Here is a 22,935-nt window from a genome sequence, read left to right on the forward strand (position 1 = left end):
GTCCCCGAGGTTCTCCCATCTTGCAGGGTCCTCCTGTGGCTATGGACCATAGGAGAAAAGTTATGGCCTGGGCTAGTCTTTGGGACCTGGTTGGTCTCACCTTTTCCATCTCGGCCTTGGATGCATCTGACATCACTCCTTGCCTGGGAACAGTTAAAGACCCAGCCCAGCGGCACTGGCTGAGAAGAAATGGGAATGAGTCGATTAAGTTTCACAGAAATCATTTTGAGGGGCCTACGTCTGGCCTGCGGGGTTTGGGTTCCTGTGGTCCAGGGTTGGGCTGCCTGGTTAGTTTTGAATGGAGGGCAGCCAATTTTTCTTCCTAAATGTGCTCCCCCCTCCCACGCTGCCACTGATCCCCTAAAACTTGAACCAATGATGAGCCCCTGGCATGCAATCCTGGAGCAGGTATCATTCTAGCCAAAAACTCTGAGTCTTTTTAACTTGGAACATTTTTCTTTACCAACTGCCCCATAAATGGTTACAGTGTGCATCCAGTGAAGCCAATTTCTGGAAGCCAAAGGCATTGCAGGCGCAAGTGAAAACAGCTTTATTAAGCCCACTCAGAGGGTGCTGGACAGGCAGTGGCAACTGGTGGTCCCCAAGCAGATGAGGTATGAGAGGCCATAGGAAGAGGCCAGATTCGGCTGACCCAACCTGGGCAGGATCCCTGCTCTGTCTTTCTCTTTTCTGTGATCTTGGGCAAGATCGGCGTCTGTTTTATCTGCCAAGTGGGATGGCTCTGCTTAGCCCAGGGAGCCTTGTATGGCTACACAAGAGGAGACGGGCCACAGCTGGCACCCAGGAGGTGCCTGGAAACCCTTGTCATCCTGGGGTGACGCAGTAGATTCACAAAACAGGCGGGGAGCCAGTCTGCACACAGACTGTGTGGCTGGAGTTCTGGCCAGGAGGATGAGGAAGGAGGGAGAACGAATAACAACAGCAGCCACATTCAGCTTCTTAAGCAAGACCTTGTCCAGCCACTGTCTCCTGGTAGCACCAGAACAATCATCTGAAGTGATATAGGATAGGGACTAAGAACCCCATAAACAGCTCGAGAAACTGAGGCACATTAGGGCAGAGACGTTTCAGTGCCTCGTTTGTCAGAGGTTGGGGTACAGGCTACAGAGGGGAGGCCAGTTGTCAGTGACAGGAATAAGAGGGCAAGGAATTACACCCTGAGAGTCATGGCTCTGAGGTGAGGACCAGGAAAGTTTCCTCTGCAACTAGGATACCACCCCTAGCATCCTTCTGTCTGTGCCAACCTCAGATGGAGAGAAAAAGGGAGAGCAAAGCTCTGGAAACTTCAGGGCGTGTGGCATAGCCAGATGGTCCTAGTTTCAGACAATCCATGCTGCCATGGTTTACTTTCCCCTAAAGAAAACAACTTTTGGGGGTGGTGGAGCTGAAGCAATAGTGCAAAGATAATTCAAGGCACTTGCCTTGCATACAGATGACCATGTATCCCATATGGGCCCTGAATCCCACCAGGAATTATCCCTGAGCACATAGACAGAAATAAGCCCTAAACACTGCTGGGTGTGCCCTCCCAAGAAAGAAGTTTAAAAAAAAAAAAGCCTACCAACAATTCACCTCCCAAAAAACAGAAGGAAGCTGTCAGTGTCATCATTGTAACAATATCAATAGTGGACTTATCTAAAACCTTGTATTCTGCAGCCATGCCCTGGCCTGATTTTATCTGAATGTCCTGAACTAAGATCCCTGCACTCCAACTTTCTGGCCTTGCTGGGATGAAGACATGCTGGGTTCTTACGCTCCAAAGTCCTAGTTCTCTTCCCATCTCCAGGGACCTTGTCATGAGCGTGAAAAGGATGTTTCTGGACTCCCTTAAAGTTGGATTCGAATTTGTTCTCTTCTTGCTTTGTAGCCCTCACTGGCAGATGGAGCTCAGGCTCCAGACACTTCCATTTGCTTCCCCTGGCATGAGAGGGAGCACCACAACTCTGTCACTGAGAGCTGTGGGCATTGTCCCACTGATGGAGAAAGAGTGGTACTGGAGGAATCCTTAGCTCATTATTCCACACTTCTGATTTAGCCACTATCATGGACTAGGCCATGTGAAGTAATGAATAGAATGTTGGTTTCTCCTAAGGTTGGAACATATATATATATATGTACATGTATATATAATAGTTATATATATATATATATATATGGAGGGAGGCACACTTTGTAGTGCCCAGGGCTTACTTGTAGATCTGTTCTCAGAGATCACTTCTGGTGGAGCTCTAGTGTCTGCCCATATTTGGTATTGGGAATTGAACTGAGGTTGGCGATATGCAAGGCAAATGCCATACTCCTGTACTATCTGGTTCTGAAGCTGCTCATGGAGAAGCTACTTGTTTGCCTTTCCTTCTGCTAAAAAAGCACATCCTTTGGCCCTTGGTCTGTTTTTAAAGCCAGTGGTGTATCTCTCCATCCTCTTTCAGTTAGTCTCATTCCCTCTGTCTCTTCCACATCCACCTAACTTGAGAGTGAGTGGATAACTCATCTCCATCTTTGTTTTTTTTGTGTGTTTGTTTGTTTGTTTGAATTGGGCTGCACACAGCAGAGTTATATTCAGAAAATGCCTAGTTACAGGCCTGCTAGTTCTGTGTTCAGTCAAGGCAGTGTGCTGTTTCGGCTCAACAATTCTTCAGGGTCAAGATATCTGTGTCATAATATCAAAGAGTCACTGCCCTGGAGCCTGCCACTCCAATGGGAAACCCACAGCCACTTGACTCACTCAGCAGCCAATGAGTTTACTGGGGTGTCCATCTGGGGGACTTAGTGGTGAGAGTGGGAGACCCTGAGACTCCTTTACCCCCAGCTCTTACCTTGGTGCCTCAGCACATTGCTCTATTCCACCTTGGTTCAGCAGAAACCTACAGGAGAGAGGGGATGAGTTTGTGCTGAGGACTAGTCCAGGCAGAGGAAACTGCCAGTGCAAAGGTCCTGAGGTGGCCTGTGATAGAGCACTTGAGGATCAGAATGGAGGATGGATGTAGTAAGGGAGGAGAACTGGTAGGAGGAAGGTCAGAGGGTTTGAGAGTCCTGAGTCACAAGAGGTTGGGAGGTCTCAAGCCATGCTCACTGCAACTCTCACTTTTGTCCTTTCCTCCTGCCCCTCAGGACACCCCATCCCTAGATGCAGCCATCCAGCATGCCCTGGCAGGCCTCTATCCACCCTTTGAGGCCACGGCACCCACCATCCTGGGCCAGGTGTTCCGAGTCCTGGATTCTGACTTCCAGGGCGATGGGCTGCGCTTGTTGCTGGATTTCCTGATCCCCGCCAAGCGCCTGTGTGAGCAAGTGCGGGAAGCAGCCTGTGTAAGTTGGGAGTGATTAGGGCCAGGGCGAGCAGAGCAAGAGGGGGTCTTATCTTAGGTGGAGTGGAGATTGTGGGCTGGTTTTCTATTGGTACCAAAGGAAGATTTCAGGCCCTAACCTGAGCGGGCAGATGATCTTGTGCTTCCCCCTTGAGGCTGGGATGGTACATGCCCACTCAGGAGCCACCAGCAAGACCAGATGAGGGGCATCCTGTGGGTGAGTCCTGGGAGCCTGCCCACAGTGGGCAAGAGTTAGTTTCCATGGGCACAGCAAAGTCTGTTCCAGCCTTCCCAAGATCCCTTGCAGGGAGTAAGATGGCAGATCTCTTGATTTCATCCTGGAAACCCCTTCAGAACCAAACCTGGGTGTGGGTTATCTTTTGAGGTAACCAGAAAGAGTCATGTGTTGGTCAGGAACATGGTGACGATGCTTAGTAAGAACAGAATGATGTGGTTAGGGCTTGCAATGACACTGTCCCCACGCACACCTCAGTCATTCCTCTTATGGAGCATTTCTTTCTTCTGGATTTGTGTTTCCTTGCTCTCGGCATCAACCTAACTGTCTTCACACAAGGCTGGAACCCAGGGAAGTGTCGGAGAGAAACAAGAAAGAGCTTTACAACTACAGAGAGGAAAAGTCTCAGGGAAGGATTTTGATTGGCCAAACAAAGTTCCTATGTCCAATCCTTGGTCAATGGCTGTGCCAGAGGAGTAGGCACCAGGATTATCCAGGCTCAAGTCTTGTGCATGCCTGGATGGCCAGAGTGTAGTCTATTTCGAGGAAAGAGTAGGAAGCCCAGAATCCAACCTCTCCTAGGCCCCATGCTGGAAAGTTGCCCACACCTATTATAGGTTTGCCAGCTGTGTCCTAATGCCCAATCTGGCCACACCAGGCCCAGGAATCAGTATGAAGCTGATAGTCTTCTCCTCCATCTCCCTTTGTATTTTCAGAGCACTTCCATCCTGTCAGGACATGGAAGGAGCTGAAAGCAGAGGGGACCATGTGTACCATTTTATAGGTTACAAACAAGCTTTGGGAGGAGCTCGGGCTTATGGGCCAGAATTAGTGGACCCTGTGCTCAATATGGTGCCTGGCTCACAAATGTCTCCAGAGGAGGAGTATTAGAGAAGGAGTATATATATATATTTGGTTTTTCAGGCCACACCCATTTGATGCTCAGGGGTTTCTCCTGGCTAAGTGCTCAGAAATTGCCCCTGGCTTGGGGGGACCATATGGGACGCCAGGAGATCAAACCGCGGTCCTTCCTTAGCTAGTGCTTGCAAGGCAGACACCTTACCTCTAGCGCCACCTCACCGACCCTTTTTCTTTTCATATATATATACATATATATATATATACATATATATATATATATACTCCTTCTCTACCAAATATATATATATATATGGTAGAGAAGGAGTATTCTCATGGGAACATATGTAGCCAACTTCCACATGCCCACACTGGCAGTACTTTTTAACTTTCTTTTTTAAGGAGAGGGGTGGCACACTCAGCAGTGTTCGGGACACTATGCAGTGCTGGAAATCACACTGGGTTCTGCATGCAGAGCATGAATTTCTACCCTTTGAGCCATCTCCCAGGCATTACTTTTTTTGTTTCTTTGTTTGTTTGTTTTGGGGCCACCCCCGGTGATGCTCAGGGGTTACTCCTGGCAGGCTTGGGGGACTATATGGGATGCCAGGGATCGAATCCAGATCTGTCCCTGGTCAACAGCATGCAGGGCAAGTGTCCTACCACTATGCTATCTCTCCAGCCCCAGGCATTACTTTTTTTTTTCCACATATATCCCATCCTTCTCTCTCTCTCCAGGACAGCGTCCCTATTACCCACTTCCTTTAGCTAGCCATGAAAAATACAACTGTGCTATCTCTTTCCCCATTTATTTCTTTTTCTTACTCTTTTGTCTTTGAGCCATACCTGGTAGTTCTCAGAATTGCCTCTGGCTCTGTGCTCAGGGAACCATGCTGAACCTAGGTCAGTCACATGCAAGGCAAACACCTACCTGCTATACTATCATGTGGGCCCATTTCTTTCAGAGACAAAGCTCACAAGATTTTATTTTCTTCATTTTTTATTCTGTGATGTAGGTGACTTAAATGCTAATCAGATGGGAGTAGGGAAATAATATGGTAATTAAGGTACTTACCTTTCTTTCTTTTTTTTTTTTTTTTTTTTTTTTGGTTTTTGGGCCACACCCAGCGGTGCTCAGGGGTTACTCCTGGCTGTCTGCTCGGAAATAGCTCCTGGCAGGCAGGGGGACCATATGGGACACCGGGATTCGAACCAACCACCTTTGGCCCTGGATCGGCTGCTTGCAAGGCAAACGCCGCTGTGCTATCTCTCCGGGCCCAGGTACTTACCTTTCACCTGGCTTGATGAGATTTAATTCTTGGTACCACCACAACTGATTCTTGAGTACAGAGCCAGGAGTAAGTCCTAAGCATGAGGTCCAATCTCATGAAAATGTAGATTTTAGGGGCTAGAGCTATAGCATAGCAGGTAGGCATTTGCCTTGCATGTGGCCAACCCGAGTTTAATCCTGGGAATCCCATATGGTTTCCTGAGCCTGCTAGGAGTAATTTCTGAGCGCAGAGCCAGGAGTAACCACTGAGTGTCACCAGATGTGGCCCCAAAACAAAACAAAAAAAATGTAGATTTTAGGCTGTAAATATCATGGCCAGTGAATCTGGGTCACCTCATAGGAAGGGATTTACAGCTGACCTCTGGTACTTCTGGATCTAATCCATCATCCAACACTGTGAACTTGGGAGATTTACCGCACTTCTCAAAGCTTCAGTTTTCTTCCATAAAAAGTGGAGATCACTCACCTCTTTCCCACCTTTAAGGCCAGTCATGTGGCTGGACCAAAGCTTGTCTTGCAGTGGGTACTCAAGAACTAGTCTCTCTTCTTTTGGGGAGGACAGGGGAACACATCCAGTGGTACTCAGAAGTTACTCCTAGCTCTGTGCTCAAGACTCACTCTTGGCAAGGTCTGGAAACCATGCGGGTTACTGGAGATCAAACCCAACTCAGCTGCGTGCAAACTCTCTATTTGTTGTACTATCACTCTAGACCCTAGTCTCTCTTCTAATCCTCTCAGAAATAAGAATGGGCTTGTCTCTGCACAGCCTCCTAACACCTATTTCCTCAATGGCAAACACCACCCACAAATGAAGCCTAGAAGCTGGGGACAGATACAGCTGACTCCCAATAGGAAGGTCCAGGCACAAATCTCACTCTTGCCCTTTCTCTGTTGTGTGGCTTCACCTCAAGCCTCTCACCTCCTGTGCCTCAGTTTCTTTCCCTTGGCAAGTTGAGGACCATCATGTGCTCACTTCCTCCTGTGAGATTAAGATAGGATGACCCTTATTCTCATCTCCATAATGCAGAATGCCTGGCCGGCCTATCATTCTGTCTCTTCAAGCAGGTGAGGGAAAGTATGTGATAAGTGGAGGGCACAGCTGGTTTATTCATTATCAGCCTGGGGCACAATATGGTTGGACCTCAGAATCCCAGGAAAATACTTGCCTCCTGACTAGTAAGCTCCCTAGGACCCCACCCCCCACCCCAGAGGGGCCTCCTATATGCACATCCAAGTTATAACAGTCTGTCCCAGGGCTTACCCAGGAATCAGGTCCTGCCCTAATGGAGCTGTTGTCCACTGTTGCCACATGGTGTCACTGTTGAGCAACATCGGCACATCCCAGTGGGAACTCACTAAGATGGATGGGAAGACTGGCTCCAGAGGAATTTGCTGTCTTTACCCACCCATAGAGAGCATCTCTGGCACCTTTCCTGCCTTTCTTTATATTTTAAATCAAGATTTAAGAAATAGTTTTACTTGCATGCTAAATAAACATCTCACAGCATATGCAAGGCCTGAGTTTGATTCCCGATATCATGTCTGTACTTGGTCCTATCTGTGCTAACCCTCTCCCTACAAAATTAAGTGTCATGCACTCATCACGGTGTTGGCAGTGATGGGAAGTAAATAAATAAATAATAGTCACATAACAAACACTTGGAAGAGTGGGCTGACTTTCTACAAGGTCATTCGGCAAATTAGTGACAGTGTCAGGGTTCCCTTGTTCTTATTCCGTTTCCTTTCAGCTTCCATCTAAACTCTTTACCATAGAATTAGAGAACAGTATACATGTAGAAAGTGACCTTTTTATTTTTCAATTGGCAATTCCAACCATTTTTCAAAGGGTAAATGTCAACCGGAGAGGGAATTAAAATGTACTCAAACATCTACCTCTTTTATGCTAGGCATTGTGTTGGTAATTTTTTATACACACACATATAAAACATCTCACTTCATCTCATACCTACCCAATAATACCAATACATATTATTAGTCCCAATTGAAGTTCAAAGCAGTTAGGTAATTTACTCGAAACAGCAATTCAGACCTTGGCACTCATGTCTTCTAAACTTGGAAATGGAGTGCTGGCTTGAGAGAAGCTTTGGATAGGTGGGAGAAGAAGGGAGCCAGAGATAGTTCAAGGCCTACAAACAACACTGCCTTGTGTGCGTAGGCTGACAAGTTCTTCCTACGTCAGAGACAGAACCCAGTAAAACAGGAGATTAACAGGAGACCCGGCATTGAGGGGGTACTTACTATCAGGTCTGCACAACTCCAGGATCCCTAGAACAGGGGCCTTAGATGAAGCACCCAAGGCCCCTCATCTCTTTAAGAACACTGGGAGAGGGGAGAAAGGAAAGCCCTAGGATGCTAACAAGGGGGGGCCTTGAATCCATTCCCTAACATCATCTCTTCTCCCCACAGGTACCCCATTCACACCGTCTCTTCCTGCACCAGGGCTGGCCTCTATGCCTAAGTGGAGAGGTTGTGGTCCACCTGGCCCCACTTAGTCCCCTCCTGCTGCGCTCAGGGGACTTTTTCCTCCAGGCAGAGCCGAGGGAGGAGCAGTCTGTCTGCCTTGCCATCAAGTGCCTCTCAGCCGACCTCCGCACTGTGGACTCCAGGCCAATTCCTGAGTCCTCCTACCCAAAGCTTTTCACACCAGCATGGCTGGAGGCCCTCAATGGTGCCTCCGGGGGACATCGGCTCCACAGCTGCCTGGTAGCATCTGAAAACGGAATCGCCCCAGTGCCCTGGGCCAAGATCACCAGCCCAGAGTTTGTGGATGACACCCCCCAAGCTGAGACTGTCCTTTCCCCCACCTGGGAGTCCTTTCAACTAGAGGCACTAGACTTAAGCAGCCCCCGAGAGCTGCACCAGACCCCAGACAGTCAGGGGCTTCATACCCGAAGTCTGGCCCTTAGCAAGTACACAATGCCCAGAAACAAATACCCGCGACTCATCAAGGTGGAACAAGCCCGACCTGGAGAGGGGGCCTTCAGGATGGACCCTGTGGCCAGCCAGGACTTGGAGGGCGACTATGTAGCCCTATTGGACCTTTCCCCAAGGAGCAGCCAGGGGTCTCCCCACCTAGAGGTGAAGATACCAAAGAGGTGTCCTCCTCAGGAAGCCCCAGAAGAACGGATGAGAATGAAGGGAATCTCTGACTCTCTGAGGATGCTTCCTCTCTCAGAGGCTAACAGGCCACCTTTGCTGGACAAATGCACCAGTGCCAAGTCCCCCAGCTTGGAGCAGAAGCCCTATGCTCGGGATGTGAGAGGGACAGTGAATCCTGAAGGCCCCACCAGTCGCTCAGAACTCCAGGCCCCAAAGGCCCAGATCAGTGGCCTCTTGAGTCCTTTACCTTGGGCATCTGGCTCCAGGACTGGCATCTCAGAGGAATCTGCTGCCAACGAGACTCCAGGACCTCTGGCTCTCTTGGATAGAGTGGTCCCTCCCAGGCCTGGACCCAAACAAGCATCTTCTCCCCACTTGTGCCCAGTCATTCCCCCTGCTGCTCCAGGAACTGAAGCCAAAGTGGCAGACAGGAACCCACTAAGCCACCAGGATCTTTCAGAGCCCACTGTGGACCCGGATTGGAGCAGAACATCGTCCACACCTCCCTCCTTTGGGCGTAAATTCTCACTGTTGGGAGGACAGAGGCCAGTCCCTGAGGCCCCAGAGAAAGCACCGTTCCCACCAAAAGGATCGGGGAGAGCACTGTGTTCCCTTTCCTCCCCCAAACCCAGTCTGGCCAAGAGTGAGGGTAAAGATAAAGACACACTCCTATGAAGGAGACCAGAGTGCAGGGAGTTGGGGGGGGGGGGGAAACACATGTCAAGGCGTTTGAAACCTCACATCTGTGTGAAGCTAAGATCATCCAAGTACTAGTGGTGGGATGTCCTTGAGCCAAGGACTTCATTTCTCAAATAATAGGTCTTCCCTTCTTATGCAATGGTTGGGAAGTGGGGAGGTAACAATCAGAACCATTTGTCAGTTCAGAGACACACCAGCTGTATAGAGAGCTTAGCACATAGTGGATGAATCCTTGCAAGGGCTCTTATTTATTAGAAGAGCAAACATTCCTGTCCCAGGAAAACCCGCGTCTTCTGCTTTAACACCCTTTTCTTTGTTGCTTCGTTTTCCCAGCTGGAACAACTCAGACACAAACATCTGGCACAGATGCTGACTCAGGCCCAGTGATCTGGGAAAGGGCTGGTTTGCCAGAAGCTTCTGCAGGCCCTCTGGGAAGAGGCACCCCTCTGGACAAGAGGCCACCAGGGCCTGAAACCGGAATCTCAGCTCTAAGCACAGAGATCTTGAGCTCCGGGATAGCCTGTCTGCCAGGTGCTTGGATTGTGGGCCACAGGGGGAGGCCACAGATTTGGGGTACTGGACCTGACCATGCTGAGACTCAGGGATCTCCTCTTTCAGGACAGTGGATGGATTCTACTACAGCTCTTTCTGGGGGCCTATCTGACCACTCTATTTTCTGTAAGACTGCTAAGAGGGGGTTGGGAATGATCTTGGAAAAGGTTTCCTAGAAGCACAAGCTGAGAACGGGGTGCTAGGGAGGCAGGAAGGTGTAGGGAGGGTGTGGCCTGACTCCTCACCAATCACAGAAGAACAGGAGTCAAATTTCAAGAGCTGGGGTAGGGGGTTATGTCAGTCCTTGGATTCAGCTTCATGGGATCCTGGAAAAGGCTAAAGGGGTGACCCAGTGCTAGTGTAGCTAAGGGGAGAAGTGTACATCTGGAAGTCAAGGCACACAGCAGCCTGCATAGAGGGTGTCTGTACTGCCATTTGATGTGGATTGTTTAGCTTCTGCCTTGAGAATCCAACAGGCCTTGGTTTGTGTTGCCCTTTGCTCTCAGGAAACCCCTGTTTGAGTGTAAGGAAACACAGCAAGTAATTTCTGTTATAGAAAAAAAAGAAAATGGTGCCCTGGGGCTGAATAGGGCTGCAACCTAGGCTTGAAGATGGTGAGTGATCAGGGAAAACTTCCTGGAGGAAGTTCAACGCTTAGTCTTTTTTTTTTTTTTTTTTTTTTTTGGTTTTTGGGCCACACCCAGTAACGCTCAGGGGTTACTCCTGGCTATGTGCTCAGAAGTTGCTCCTGGCTTGGGGGACCATATGGGACACCGGGGGATCGAACCGCGGTCCGTCCAAGGCTAGCGCAGGCAAGGCAGGCACCTTACCTTTAGCGCCACCGCCCGGCCCCTCAACGCTTAGTCTTATAGCATGAGAGAGCATAATCCATGTAAGAGAGTGGTAAAAGTGTTCCAGACAGAGGAAACAGCATATGGGGTGCCGTGGTAACCCCTACCTAGCCCCCTCACATCTCCACCTGCTGAGCTGGATGATCTGGGAGCCAGGATGAAGTTCTATCTGTGTGGGGACCTGGGCTGGGATAAGGGCTTCTCCAGAGGGCAAGAGGTGGTCCTCTTGGATTTCCTGGAGGAGGTGGCATCTCAGCTGGCCTTGGGAAATAAGGAACATCTTACCAGATGGAGCCAGGAGGGAAGGGGGCACCAGGGAGAAAGAACAGCAGGGACAAAGGCAGGGAAGTGAGCCGCACCAGCGCCCTTGAGGTATGGCACATGACCCCTCATGGCTAGGCTGCAGGTTACAGGGAAAGGGATAATTTCCTAGAGCTTCCATAAAGAAGTCCCACAAGCTTATTCCGCAGAGCCCTGATGAGCCCCAGGGGCACACAGGTGGGCGGGCTTGTTCCTTCTAAGGGGTTTCTCCAGGGCCAATGTGGTCTCTTTCTCAGTGTGCATGGCATTTCCTTTCTGTCTGTCTGGGTCCAGATTTCAGCTGGCGTAAGAACAAGAGCTTATTGAACAGGGGCCCACTCCAGGGACCTCATGTGATCACAGTGGCCCTTCAAAGATCCTATTTACAATATAGCACTGGAAGATCAGGACTTCAACCCTTGGAGGGGGAAAGAAGGTGGACAGATAAACACAGAGGCTAGGGCTGCAGCCTACACTTTCTTCAGACAAAAAGAAGCCACAGAATGAGGGTGAAGAGCAGCTGCCATTGAACTTCTGGGTAACAGGTCTCAGGGCAGCCAGAGGTGGCTCATTTAGGTTTCACTGCATCTTTACTAGCATGGGATGTGTGCATGCATGTGTGGAAGGGTTGCTAGGTAGCTTCTCCCCTAGACTCAGTTTCCCCCCAAAATGGGTGCCAGGACGTAACACAGTCATTTCTTCACCCAGAACCTAATGACTGTGATTTTTAAGGCCATGAACCAGCATTTTCTGCATGGCATGAGAGCTACACAGGTATTTTTAGTTTCCAATTAATTCACTGTTTGTGGGAAAAAAATTAATTCAGTGTTCTGTCACTGTCTGTGACACACACAAAAAAAGAGGATGTCAGGCATGGAAAATTGGGGACTAGAGTATAATGAACAATCACATACCCTTTCTTGAATTTAATACTTCTGAACATTTGACATGGTTCGCCTTAAGAAAATATTTTCTCCCAAATAATTTAAAGCAAGTAAGAGAGCTTCATTCTCTGACCCTTAAATACATGAGTGTCCATCTCGGAATTCTAAGAGCATTTTCTCCTCATAATTACGCTGCCATTTGCACACCCAGTGAATTCAAAGAATCATTTTCCTTCTTCATCCCTCCCCACCTATGATCAAATTTCTCATTGGGAGTCCATTCTATCTCTCTCTTTCAAAATTCATAAGCTGCAAACTATATGGTATGTGTTTTCCCTGTTCTACCTGAGCGCACATACATGAGGTGTTTCAAGTGCCTGTAACCAATTTATCCTGTCTTAAAGGTAGAGATGCATGTGTCACTATTGTTGAATTATTTTTGTTTAATCTCCCCATCTGTAAACATGCTTGTGAAGGAAAGAACATTGCAGCTAGTAACTGGCCTGGGGCAGGCCGTTCAGCAGCTCCATCATTTCCTGAGCCAGATCAGAGTTCACCTCCTGCTGTTCAGGGCTGTGTGCACAGGCAGTGAGGTGGCCACACTGGGGGAGGAAACGCTGAGGGCAGCCCCAAGCTGCCCCCAGTCTGTGCTGTGTCCCAGTCTGAGGGACAGGATGCCCCCTGAAAGGAGACCCCAGTTGTAGGCCTCTGGGTGGAGATGCCTCTTTCCTGAGACATTCTCTACCATCTCAGGACAATTGAGATACTGGCTCCACATTCCCAGACTCTCTGGTTTCTCAAAGATATAGTGAATCTCCCCTCCACCCCAGTAGAGGACCCAGCAGCTTCTAAGCAGGGTCTTGAAGGATGAATAAGGGTTTGGTGTTTGCAGCATACAGGAAAGGTTATTGCATGAACAAAGGCCTGAGATCTCCGAGCAAGAACCATTAAAGTCCTCATGTCACTGTACTCTCTCCTCCAGGTGGTCGTGACAGGCTGGGGCGGCCTCTGCTTCTCATCTCCACGACTGCAGGGGCCTGGGAGGCGCCATGGTGCACAGTGTCAGAGGTCACCAAGCTGCTCTTCTTCCTGTGCTCCATTCCCAGGTAAGGGCCAGGGTCAGTCGACTCCTCAGCCCTCATCCCCCAGCTCTCATTCCAGAATCCAGGACCAGGTTCCTTGTGGAATACCCCATACTCATCTGCAGTGGGATGGACTCAGTCCAGCCCTGGGGCTCTGTCACATGTTGGGGAAAGAGCCACAGGCAGGAAGCAAATGCCAGACGAGCACCTTTCTAGAGCAACTGGGAATGCTATGGATGAGGGGTTCTCAAACTAAAGCAATGTCTCCCAGGAGGGTGTTCAAACAGCTGCTCCCCTCCATCCACCCAGAGTGGACTCCAAATATGCATTTCTAACAAGTTTCTTGGCGATTCTAACAGGGACCATTTATTGTAAAGTGAAGGAATGGAGGGATGGAGGGTTGGAATAATCGGGGAAGACTTTCCCGAGGAGGTGACTACATGATCATGGAGTTGGAATCTGAATAGCATGTTTATTGAACAAAGAAAGGATGAATGAGTACATGGTTGAGCAAGGCAACAGAGTGAAAGAAAGAATGAGTGAGTGAGTGAATGGCTGGTTTAGGGTGATTTCTAACCACCCTTCCGTGTCCCCTACACCCTCATACACAATTTGTTTTTTATTTGTTTGTTTGTTTTTTGGGTCACACCCAGTGGCACTCAGGGGTTACTCCTGACTCTGTGCTCAGAAGTTGCTCCTGGCAGGCTTGGGGACCATATGGGATGCCAGTTTTCGAACCCGGTCCATCTGCATTGGCTGCATGCAAGGCAAACTCTTTACCGCTGTACTGTACTATCACTCTGGCCCCTCATAACAATTTGGATTTCATGTTGGAAAGGATCAGGAGGACCATCTTTCCTTCCTCCGAGTCCCAGTCCCCAGTTGGGAGGGATCTCAGAGGTGACATTTGCTTGGGACTATGACTTGAGCCCCCAACGTAACCAAGATGTACCATTGCTAGAGGTGAGAATAGATGAACTGGTGGGACCTTTAGAACTTTCCCCGTGTACCCCACCACATGGAATCCATCACTGCCACTTGCTGACCACTAAGATTCTCCTTCCCCGTGTCCAAGGTGAAGAGAGGCTTTTCTGGCCTCAAAGGGAAGCAGGGCTGACAAGTGGGTTTTCTGTGCTGAAAAGTGTTCAGCATGGAAGACAGAGGTCTGAAACTCTCCAGTGTGCTGTATGGCCTTCAGGCAATCACCTGCCCTCTCTGAGACATGCCTGAGGAAAAAAACTACATGGGCTCTGAGTACCTAGCATGGTCACTAGAAGTCAGTGTCAGTGTGGAGTCCTTGTATCCACAGCATTTTGTATAGTAAACTTAAGATGAAGGTCGTTAGGGCATAAGAGAAGGCAGTGTGAATGACTGTGGGAGCACTGGAGGAAGGAGTAGAGGACTCTGCCTGGAGAAAAATCATGGAGGACTTCTGGAGGGGAGAACATTGGCACCTGGTTCTTAGGACAAAGAGCTCATCAATAAATGAGTTTCTTGCAGCCAGTTTCCTCACCTTCCATGAGGGCCTTAGCCCCAGAGAGTCAAGCTCCAGTCAGCAAGACTGGATAATTCTGTTTGCCACCCACAGGCCTGAAGCCAAAGCCAAGGAACTGGCATTTGTGGTGGATGCCAGAAAACAGTCCCCACAAGCTGGTCTTATCAGTGCCCTGCAGGCCACACAGGTGAGTGGGAGGAGGGAAGTCTCTAGCAAGTTTGGGAGTTCCAGAGCCCTTCTGAGAAAAGCCAGGGTCTGCAAGCAGATTCTCAGCCCACCACTTCTACCCACACCAAGTATCTATAATGACCCGCTTTGACACCTAGTCACAACCCAAACAAGTCTGGTTTGAGTTTTTGTTTTTAATTTTTATGGTAACACCATGATTTACTAAGTTGTCCAGAATACAGTTGTTTCATGCATTAAATGTTCAAACACCAATCCCAGAACCAATCTGACCTCCTTTCACCAGTGTCCCAACTTACACCCACCACCATAGCCTGCCACCTTGCAGACACACATTTATTGTTGTTACAACACAAAAGCAAATGGAATTATCAAAATTTACATCAAGAATCATCCTATCTCTCTGTGGCATTACTAAAGTCGGTGTCTAAGGATTTAGTGGGCTGAGGTTGATGCTAGTTGAGCCTTCTGATATTTATTTAATATTTAGGCTCACTGAGCTTGGTAGATTAATATGTAACTTTCACACCAGATTTCCTCAAATAGGTTTGTTTTTCATTTTTGGCGGCCACACACTGGGCGCTGTTCAGGTCCCCTGGCTCTTTACTCAATGATCATGCCTGGCTTTGCTTGGGAGACCATATTGGGTGTCAGGATCAAACCCAGGTTGGCTGCATGCAAGGCAAGCCAAGTGCCCTACCTGCTGTCCTATTGCTCTGGCCCCCAAACAGACTTCAAGAGAAAGATGATAAAGACTGATTATTTATTGGTTCTTAGCATTTCACAGTCCAAGAACTGAAATTCAACCCCAAGTGTGAAGTCAGATAGGGTGGTGAAACCCAGGTCCCTCTGTCTCTGTCTCTGTCTCTGTCTCTGTCTCTCTCTGTCTCTCTCTCTCTGTCTCTCTCTCTCTCTCTTTCTCTCTTCTTTACTCTCTCACTCTCTGTGTGTTTCTGGTCCACTCTCAACAACACCATACTTTTAGTGGCAGGTCATTCACAGGCCTCAGTTATTTAAATCCTATAGGGAACCTTTAGCCACAATTGGCTCAATTGGTCCATGCATTGACCACTAGGGCTGGGGCTGAAAGTTGATTGGGTCAAACCTTAGTTTCATGAGCATCTGGAGCCAGCAAGGGATAATGGGGAAGTTGCTTAGTAATTCCTGGATATGGAAATTGTACACATTCATGCTCAACTCACTGTCTGACCTCCTCACTCTAGAAATGGGGAAACTGAGGTCCAGAGGGAGTGGGCAACTAGGAAGTTTGCTTGAACCTACTCATCTCACTTCCTGTGACTTATCCTTAAAGGTAGCAAAATATAATAAAAATTGGCAGCTGGATTCTCTCATGCACCTCTCTGAGATCCATTTGTCTGTGTTTTGGTGGAATGCTAGGGCGGGTTATCTCTGTTTTACAGCTCTGGTGGCTTAGCTGTGATGGCTTCTCTCCCACAGGCTCTCCTACCTGTCTCCTTTCGGGCTGCAACCTTCCTCTTCCTCGGGGAGAAAGAGGCTGCACTGCAGCTGGAGACCTTACCTGACATCCAGGTGAGGGGGGATACCTGGAACCACAAAGAATTGCAGAATTCCTGAGGCAGGAGAGGCCCTGAGATCACAATTGTGGGAAGTTCAGAGAAGGGCCAGGAGTCCCTCCTGCACTAGCTGTGCTATTGTGCCTCTGTGCCAGACTTTGGCAAAGGGGTCCCAGAATTCTTCCTGTCTGTTAGCCCCACTCACCTGGTGGGCACAAGTACATGATTGTCAGCACCATGTCTGTTCCACATCTCCTTGATTCCCCCTGCAGGGAAAACTGAGACCCCCCCAAACCATACTGCAAGCCAGATGAAGAGAGTCCTTGTCCTCTCACTATGGACCTGATATTCCTTCATGTTTTGCCCTGTTCTATCAGCCTTTCCCACTCCCAGGTTCTGCCCATCTGCAATCTTCAGAAAATAGCCTGGCTATTAAATAAAGTGACCTTTATTTAATGTGGACTATACTGCAGCTATGGGTGTGAGCAGCGCCCTCTGCCTGCCTTTGAAAAGCTATTTATTTTTATTAAATCACCTTGGGATATGGAGTGAAAAAGTTGATGATAGTTGAGTTTGGGCCATGTAATGTTCTACATCTATGTAGAATGTAATGTCCAACATGTAATGTCCAACATCTATCTGGGAAGCTACTGAAAAGGTCTCTGGCTTCCTCCTGGTGAGTAAAGAGCACAGAGCAAGCAGGAGAACTTTGGGGTTACTTATGTTTCCAAGACTCTTGGGGCACATTTCCAAGTGCAGGTTATGAGAAGGTAGTTGGGGACAGGATCCCCAGCCAGTTTAACAAAAATGATCTCACCTGCTGCTGCTACACTGGGAATCACACTGAGTCCTTGGATAACAAATGGATCCCAACCACCACAAAAATCTACCCAGATCCAAGTCTTTACTGCCTGGAAGGAGTCCCTGAAGAGACGCATTCCTCACTGACTACTTTTAAGTCCACTTTAGGGATTGGCCCAAGAACCCAGCTCAGAAGAAGTATGTACCGAGGTCCCATTTTGTGATGCCTGCCTCAGGTACCAATCTGGAGAGTAGAAGGTGAAAAGTATTGCCCACTCCTTACAGGAGTTGGGCCTGGACTTTAACTCTTTCATTTCCAGAGAATAGGTCTGGTACCCAGAAAGTGAGTCCTAAAGCCATACCTTGTAAGCCTTGAATGGTGCTGGGGGAGGGGTCTGAATAGGGTCACTCTCAAATATTTGAGCAATCCCTGACCAATCTTGGTTCCCTTGATCCATCTCTTTTGTCTGCAGGTGGAAGTGCTAACTTCACTGAAGGCCCTCAGCCATTATGTGGACCCTAATCAGCTGCCCTCAGCCCTGGATGGTGACTTCCCCTACTGCCACAGCGAGTGGGTGCAATTTTTCCAGGTGTCTACCTCCAGGGCCTTAATCCCTGTCTCCTTACCTCTGCTCTTTCTATCACTGTTTTGCACCAGGTTAACAGACCTGGCCCAGTCCGGTTCAAAGCAGTGGTTCAGGGAACTCCAAGGCAGCTCAAGTGACAGATCATGTACTTTGTCTGTGTGAGGCCCTGAATTACCCTGAATTACTTTCAGCAATGATAACAACAACTCCCCCTACCCCAAATCAGTCAGGGCTGGAGCAATATTACAGAGGTAGCATGTTTACTTTGCAAGCGATCAACCTGGGTTTGATTCCTGACATCTCATATGGTCCCCCTAAGCCCTGTCAGGAGTAATTCCTGAGCACAAAGCCAGGAGTAACTCCTGAACATATGGCTCAAAAAAAAAAAAACCCAGTTATTCAATATATATATATATATATTGGTTTTTGGGCCACACCCGGCATTGCTCAGGGGTTACTCCTGGCTGTCTGCTCAGAAATAGCTCCTGGCAGGCACAGGGGAGCCATATGGGACACCAGGATTCAAACCAACCACCTTAGGTCCTGGATCGGCTGCTTGCAAGGTAAACGCCGCTGTGCTATCTCTCCGGGCCCCGTCACTTACCTTTTCTAAGCCCCTTTTCTCATCTATAAAACATAGGCATTGGGGCCGGAGTGATGACACAGCAATAGGGCATTTGCCTTGCACACGTATGACCCAGGACAAACCATGGTTTGATCCTCGGCATTTCATATGGTCTCCCAAGCCAGGAGTGATTTCTGAGTGCAGAGCCAGGAGTAACCCCTGAGCATCACTGGGTGTGGCCCAACTCCCTCCAAGAAAAACCACAGGCATTAATTAACAACACCCCCTTCTCATAGGGCAACTGGTAGAAATCAGTTGCATTCATGTCAATAAGAATCTGCCAGTGTCTGGCACAAGATGAGAGCTATATGTGCATCCATCTCTCCTTCCACCAGCCTGTGAGGGGCCATTTCAAACCCAGTTTAGTACCTGACTATGTACAGGACCAAGAGACTTGCCTCATAGCAAAAGGAAGATTCCCAGCTCACATAGTCCATGATTGCCAGGACTTTCTCTTGACCAGAACAGTCCAACCCTGGCGCCATTCACATGACCCAGTCATTCTTTCTCATCAACAGTTGCCTTGTGCACGGGAGGCTAAGTAGCACCATCTCTGCCTTCCATCCATCCCCAGCACCTCTGCATGATAGCAGCTGCATAAACCCCAACATTGCTTCCTATCCCCAGGAGCCCTACGTGAGCTCCTCCTATCCCTTCCCCAAGATGTACTAGCAGCCCAATCTGTTTGCAGTTAGTCTGGGAGCTCTTTTTCCAGTCATGTCTACTTTTAATTATCTTTTATTTGGTTTCCATGTCCAAAAGCAATGCTCAAGATGCCCAGAGGCCACTTGCAGTCATACTTAGGCAGCTGGGACGAAGGGTTCAGAGCTCTGGTTGGTCAGGCCTTCTGGTACTGGGCATTTTCCCCCTGGCAGTGCTAGGGTGGGTTATATGGTGCCAAGGATAGAACTCAGGTCCATTTGCATATCCTACTCCTGAGCCATCTCCCTGGCCCTCATGTTTGTTTGCAGATAGGTAGTATATCTAAAATGCAAGTGGCATTGAAAATTCTGAGCTGAAAAATCATCTTTTTTTTTTCTGGGAGGGGGGTGTTTGGTTTGTTTGTTTGTTTGTTTGGGAGGAGGGACATACCCAGTTGTGCCTCTGAGCTCTGAAAGTGCTCAGGGGACCATATGGGATTTGGGAAATTAATCAAATCCAGGTCGGCCACGTGCAAGGTAAATACCTCTATCCACTGACTCCACTCCCTAAAAAATCGCCTTTCTTGCATGCCTCTAAGTCTCCATTTCCCTCTCTGGAGGATTTTCACCAATCCAAGTGCTTTTAAACTAGATTTTGCCTTAAGACCTCTAAATCTTCCTTATAGACCCAGAATATAAAATTCATCCCTACAATGACCTATACTCAGCACCAGAACAAAAATGAGCCCTTCTAGTCCTCACGGCCCTAGAGGGCAGAACAACTGACCTCATATTACAGAGAAGTTAAGGAATTCACCCAGGGTGGCCCAACTAGGGACTGGTGGGCTACAGGGAGCCCCATCAGTCTTCGATGTCTCCTTCACATGCCATAGCCCCCACAGGCCCATCATCTTTATACTCTCTGTCTTGTCCCAGCATTGGTGATTCTTAAAGTCTCAGCCTCCTCTGGGGACTCTCGAAATCCTCAGACTTAGAGTTGCTGAATGAAAAGGTTTAAGGCTTAGTTGACTGCTTGTGACACTGTGTTCCAGGCAATTCTGGCACAGACAAGGGCCTCCTTCTCCGTGGCCTTAGGCTCACACCTCTCTCTACCCTTCCATCCCACAGAAATTGGGGCCTTTTCTTGCTGACCTTCGCCAGGCCTGCTCCCTGCTACAGGCTTCCATCAAGGGGTTTGAGAAGAGTGAACCCCCTGGAGGGGTGCAGGTGAGCCAGGAGCTATATACAGACGTGGGGTTCAGTGTAAGGGGAGCCCAAGGTGGACACATTTGTTTCTGGGTTTCATTAATTGATTTGGGTCATGTTTTGGGGCCCTCACTGCTTGCATCCTGGAGACCCAGAGTGAGCAAAGCCCTCTGGGGTTCACTGTACACAGGCAAAAATGCAGATATTGAAATGACGACCACCTGAGCCCTGCTGTTTTCCTGAGGGAAGAGTGAAGGGAAGGATGGCAGGCCTCTCAGAAGAGGTGGCATTTAGCTGCTGTTCTGAGGGCTGAGGAGCGGGGGACCCGCATTAGGTGGCACCTATACACAGCAAGAGCACAACACTTGTGAAGTCCCTGAGGTGTAATAGTGCAAGGTCTGTGCAGGGATAGCAAAGAGAAAGGTGGAGACTGTAGTGTGGGAGGCAGCAGAGACCCTTCTGCATCTCTAGCAGGAACTATTGTTTTGAAATTTGATTCTAAGGGCAGTGAAGCCCTTAGAAGGGAGGGAGATGGGGGCCGACAAGATAGCATGGAGGTAAGGAAGGCGTTTGCCTTCCATGCAGAAGGACAGTGGTTCGAATCCTGGCATCCCATATGGTCCCCTGTGCCTGGCAGGGGCGATTTCTAAGCATAGAACCAGGAAGAACTCCTGAGCGCTGCCGGGTATGACCCAAAAACAAAAAAACAAAACAAAAAAAAAAAAGAAGGGAGGGACTTAAAACAGAGCAGGGTGGTAGTGGAAGGGCCAATGGTTAATCAGAGGGTAATTTCACAGCCTGGTGGCCGGCTGTGGAGAGTAGGTGGCAGGAAGTGGCAAAGTGGTGTGGGCTGGGAAGGGGTGGGTCCCCGCCAGAGACAGGACACTTGGATGCCATGTATGAGAAGAGGCCCAGCTTGAAGCGAGGGCCAGAATCGAACTGATGGACTCTCTGCAGGAACTCAGGTGCCTGACCAGAATGGTGGCTGCGATCTGGGCATGGGGTACCCACCTATGGAGAGGAGGGCAGCAGTTTGGCTTCAGGCCTCCTCTCTACTCTGGCAGGAGGTCTCCTGGCTCCTAAGCCAGTCCAAGGAACTCATGGAGGTGGTGCTGAGGAACCCAGGCCTGCAGGGCCTGCAGCGGGAAGGTGGAGCTATCTTGGCCAGGCTGCAGCAGGAGGCAGACAGGCTGCCCTTCCACCCTGATGTCAGGTACACTCACTTCCCCTTCCCCCCAATTCTGCTGCTCTCCTGGGCCCTAGAGCTCATGGGAGGGAGACCCAGGAGCTAGCTGAATCCTGAGCTGAGGTGGGATTGTGGTCCCCAGCCTGTCCCTTCTCTGCTATCCCTCTTCCTCTTCTGTGATCATCTTCAGTGTCAGCATGGATGACCCCAGCATAGGTTTGGCTGCCTCTGGACCAGCTTCTTTCTTGGGAATGGATGCTAAGCTCACTTAGTCCTAGAAAGAGTTTCTGGTAACCCCAAGCTGGGTGATAAGACTCTCTAGCCTGGTGGTGAGTGCCAGGTCTGCTGAGCCTTCTGCCACTCTGTCCTTTCAGACTGGCCAGGACAGCCTGCAGCCTCAGGGACCTTCAGGTGATGGGACAAATAAGTGAATTCCTGAAAACACCTATTTTTGAAAAATAAGAAAGAGAGATAAATAGATAGTACAGCAGGCTAGGCACTTGCCACTAACCCGCTATGGCACATGGTCTTTTACTCCTATCCCGAGTACCACCAGGGGAATCATTGAGCACAGCCGGGTGTGGCTCCAAAACAAAGCAAAAAATGTGAACTATATTCTGACAGGCATTTCTCCTGGACTCTGCTTGTAGCCCCAACCCCTGTGTGCATCTGTATATGTGTGTATGTTTGTGAGTATGTGTGTGGCATATGTGTGAATATGTTTGTGAGTGTAGATATGTATATGTGTGAATGTGGGTATGTGAGTGGGCTTATGTGTGCGTGCAGATGTGTGAGTGGGTTTATGAGTATTTATGTGTGTAAGTGTGGCTGTGTATATGTGTGGGTGACCATGTGTGTATATGAGTATTTGTGTGTGAGTGTATGCAAACATACATGTGCACATATAATTGTGTGTATGTATGTGTAAGTATGTAGGGTGTTGGGTATAAAACTGAGAGCCTCACACTTATGAAGCATATACGCTTCTACTGAGCCATATCCTCGCTCCCACTCCATTCCTTTTTTATTATTTATTTATTTTTGGTTGGGGGCCACACCCGGCAGTGCTCAGGGGTTCCTCCTGGCTCTGTGCTCAGAAATCGCTCCTGGCAGGCTCGGAGGACCATATGGGATGCCTGGAATTAAACCCAGGTTTGTCCTGGGTTGGCTGCATGCAAGGCAAATGACCTACTATCTATTATGCTATCTCTCCGGGCCCCATTTTTTTTTTGTTTTGGGGCCACACCTGGCAGCTCTTAAGGGTTCCTCCTGGCTCTATGCTCAGAAATCACTCCTGGTAGGCTTGGGGGACCATGTGGGTTGCTGGGATTCGAACCACGGTCCTTCTGCATGCAAGGTAAATGCCTTACCTCTATGCTATCTCTCCACCCACCCACCCCCATTTTGTTTCTTAACTGAGGAACAATGTCCATATCACATGTGAGTTTCAGGATTATAACTCCATGACCCTA

At 48.9% G+C, this 22,935-nt stretch overlaps 1 protein-coding gene across 1 annotated transcript in view; it reads left to right on the plus strand.

Annotated features, from left to right (window-relative positions):
* Positions 1-2,998: 2,998 nt before the first annotated feature.
* The window catches only part of KIAA1755 (KIAA1755 ortholog), a 35,651-nt gene continuing 15,714 nt past the window's right edge, over positions 2,999-22,935 (plus strand). The window contains exons 1-10 of the mRNA XM_049780524.1: positions 2,999-3,007; positions 3,133-3,330; positions 8,141-9,486; positions 9,864-10,063; positions 13,102-13,225; positions 14,790-14,883; positions 16,341-16,433; positions 17,692-17,808; positions 20,200-20,298; positions 21,342-21,490. Coding sequence (XP_049636481.1) covers positions 2,999-3,007; positions 3,133-3,330; positions 8,141-9,486; positions 9,864-10,063; positions 13,102-13,225; positions 14,790-14,883; positions 16,341-16,433; positions 17,692-17,808; positions 20,200-20,298; positions 21,342-21,490 — 2,429 coding nt within the window. The remainder of the gene's footprint in view (positions 3,008-3,132; positions 3,331-8,140; positions 9,487-9,863; positions 10,064-13,101; positions 13,226-14,789; positions 14,884-16,340; positions 16,434-17,691; positions 17,809-20,199; positions 20,299-21,341; positions 21,491-22,935) is intronic.

This window comes from Suncus etruscus, chromosome 9, assembly GCF_024139225.1.
Source record: "Suncus etruscus isolate mSunEtr1 chromosome 9, mSunEtr1.pri.cur, whole genome shotgun sequence".
NCBI classification, from domain to species: domain Eukaryota; kingdom Metazoa; phylum Chordata; class Mammalia; order Eulipotyphla; family Soricidae; genus Suncus; species Suncus etruscus.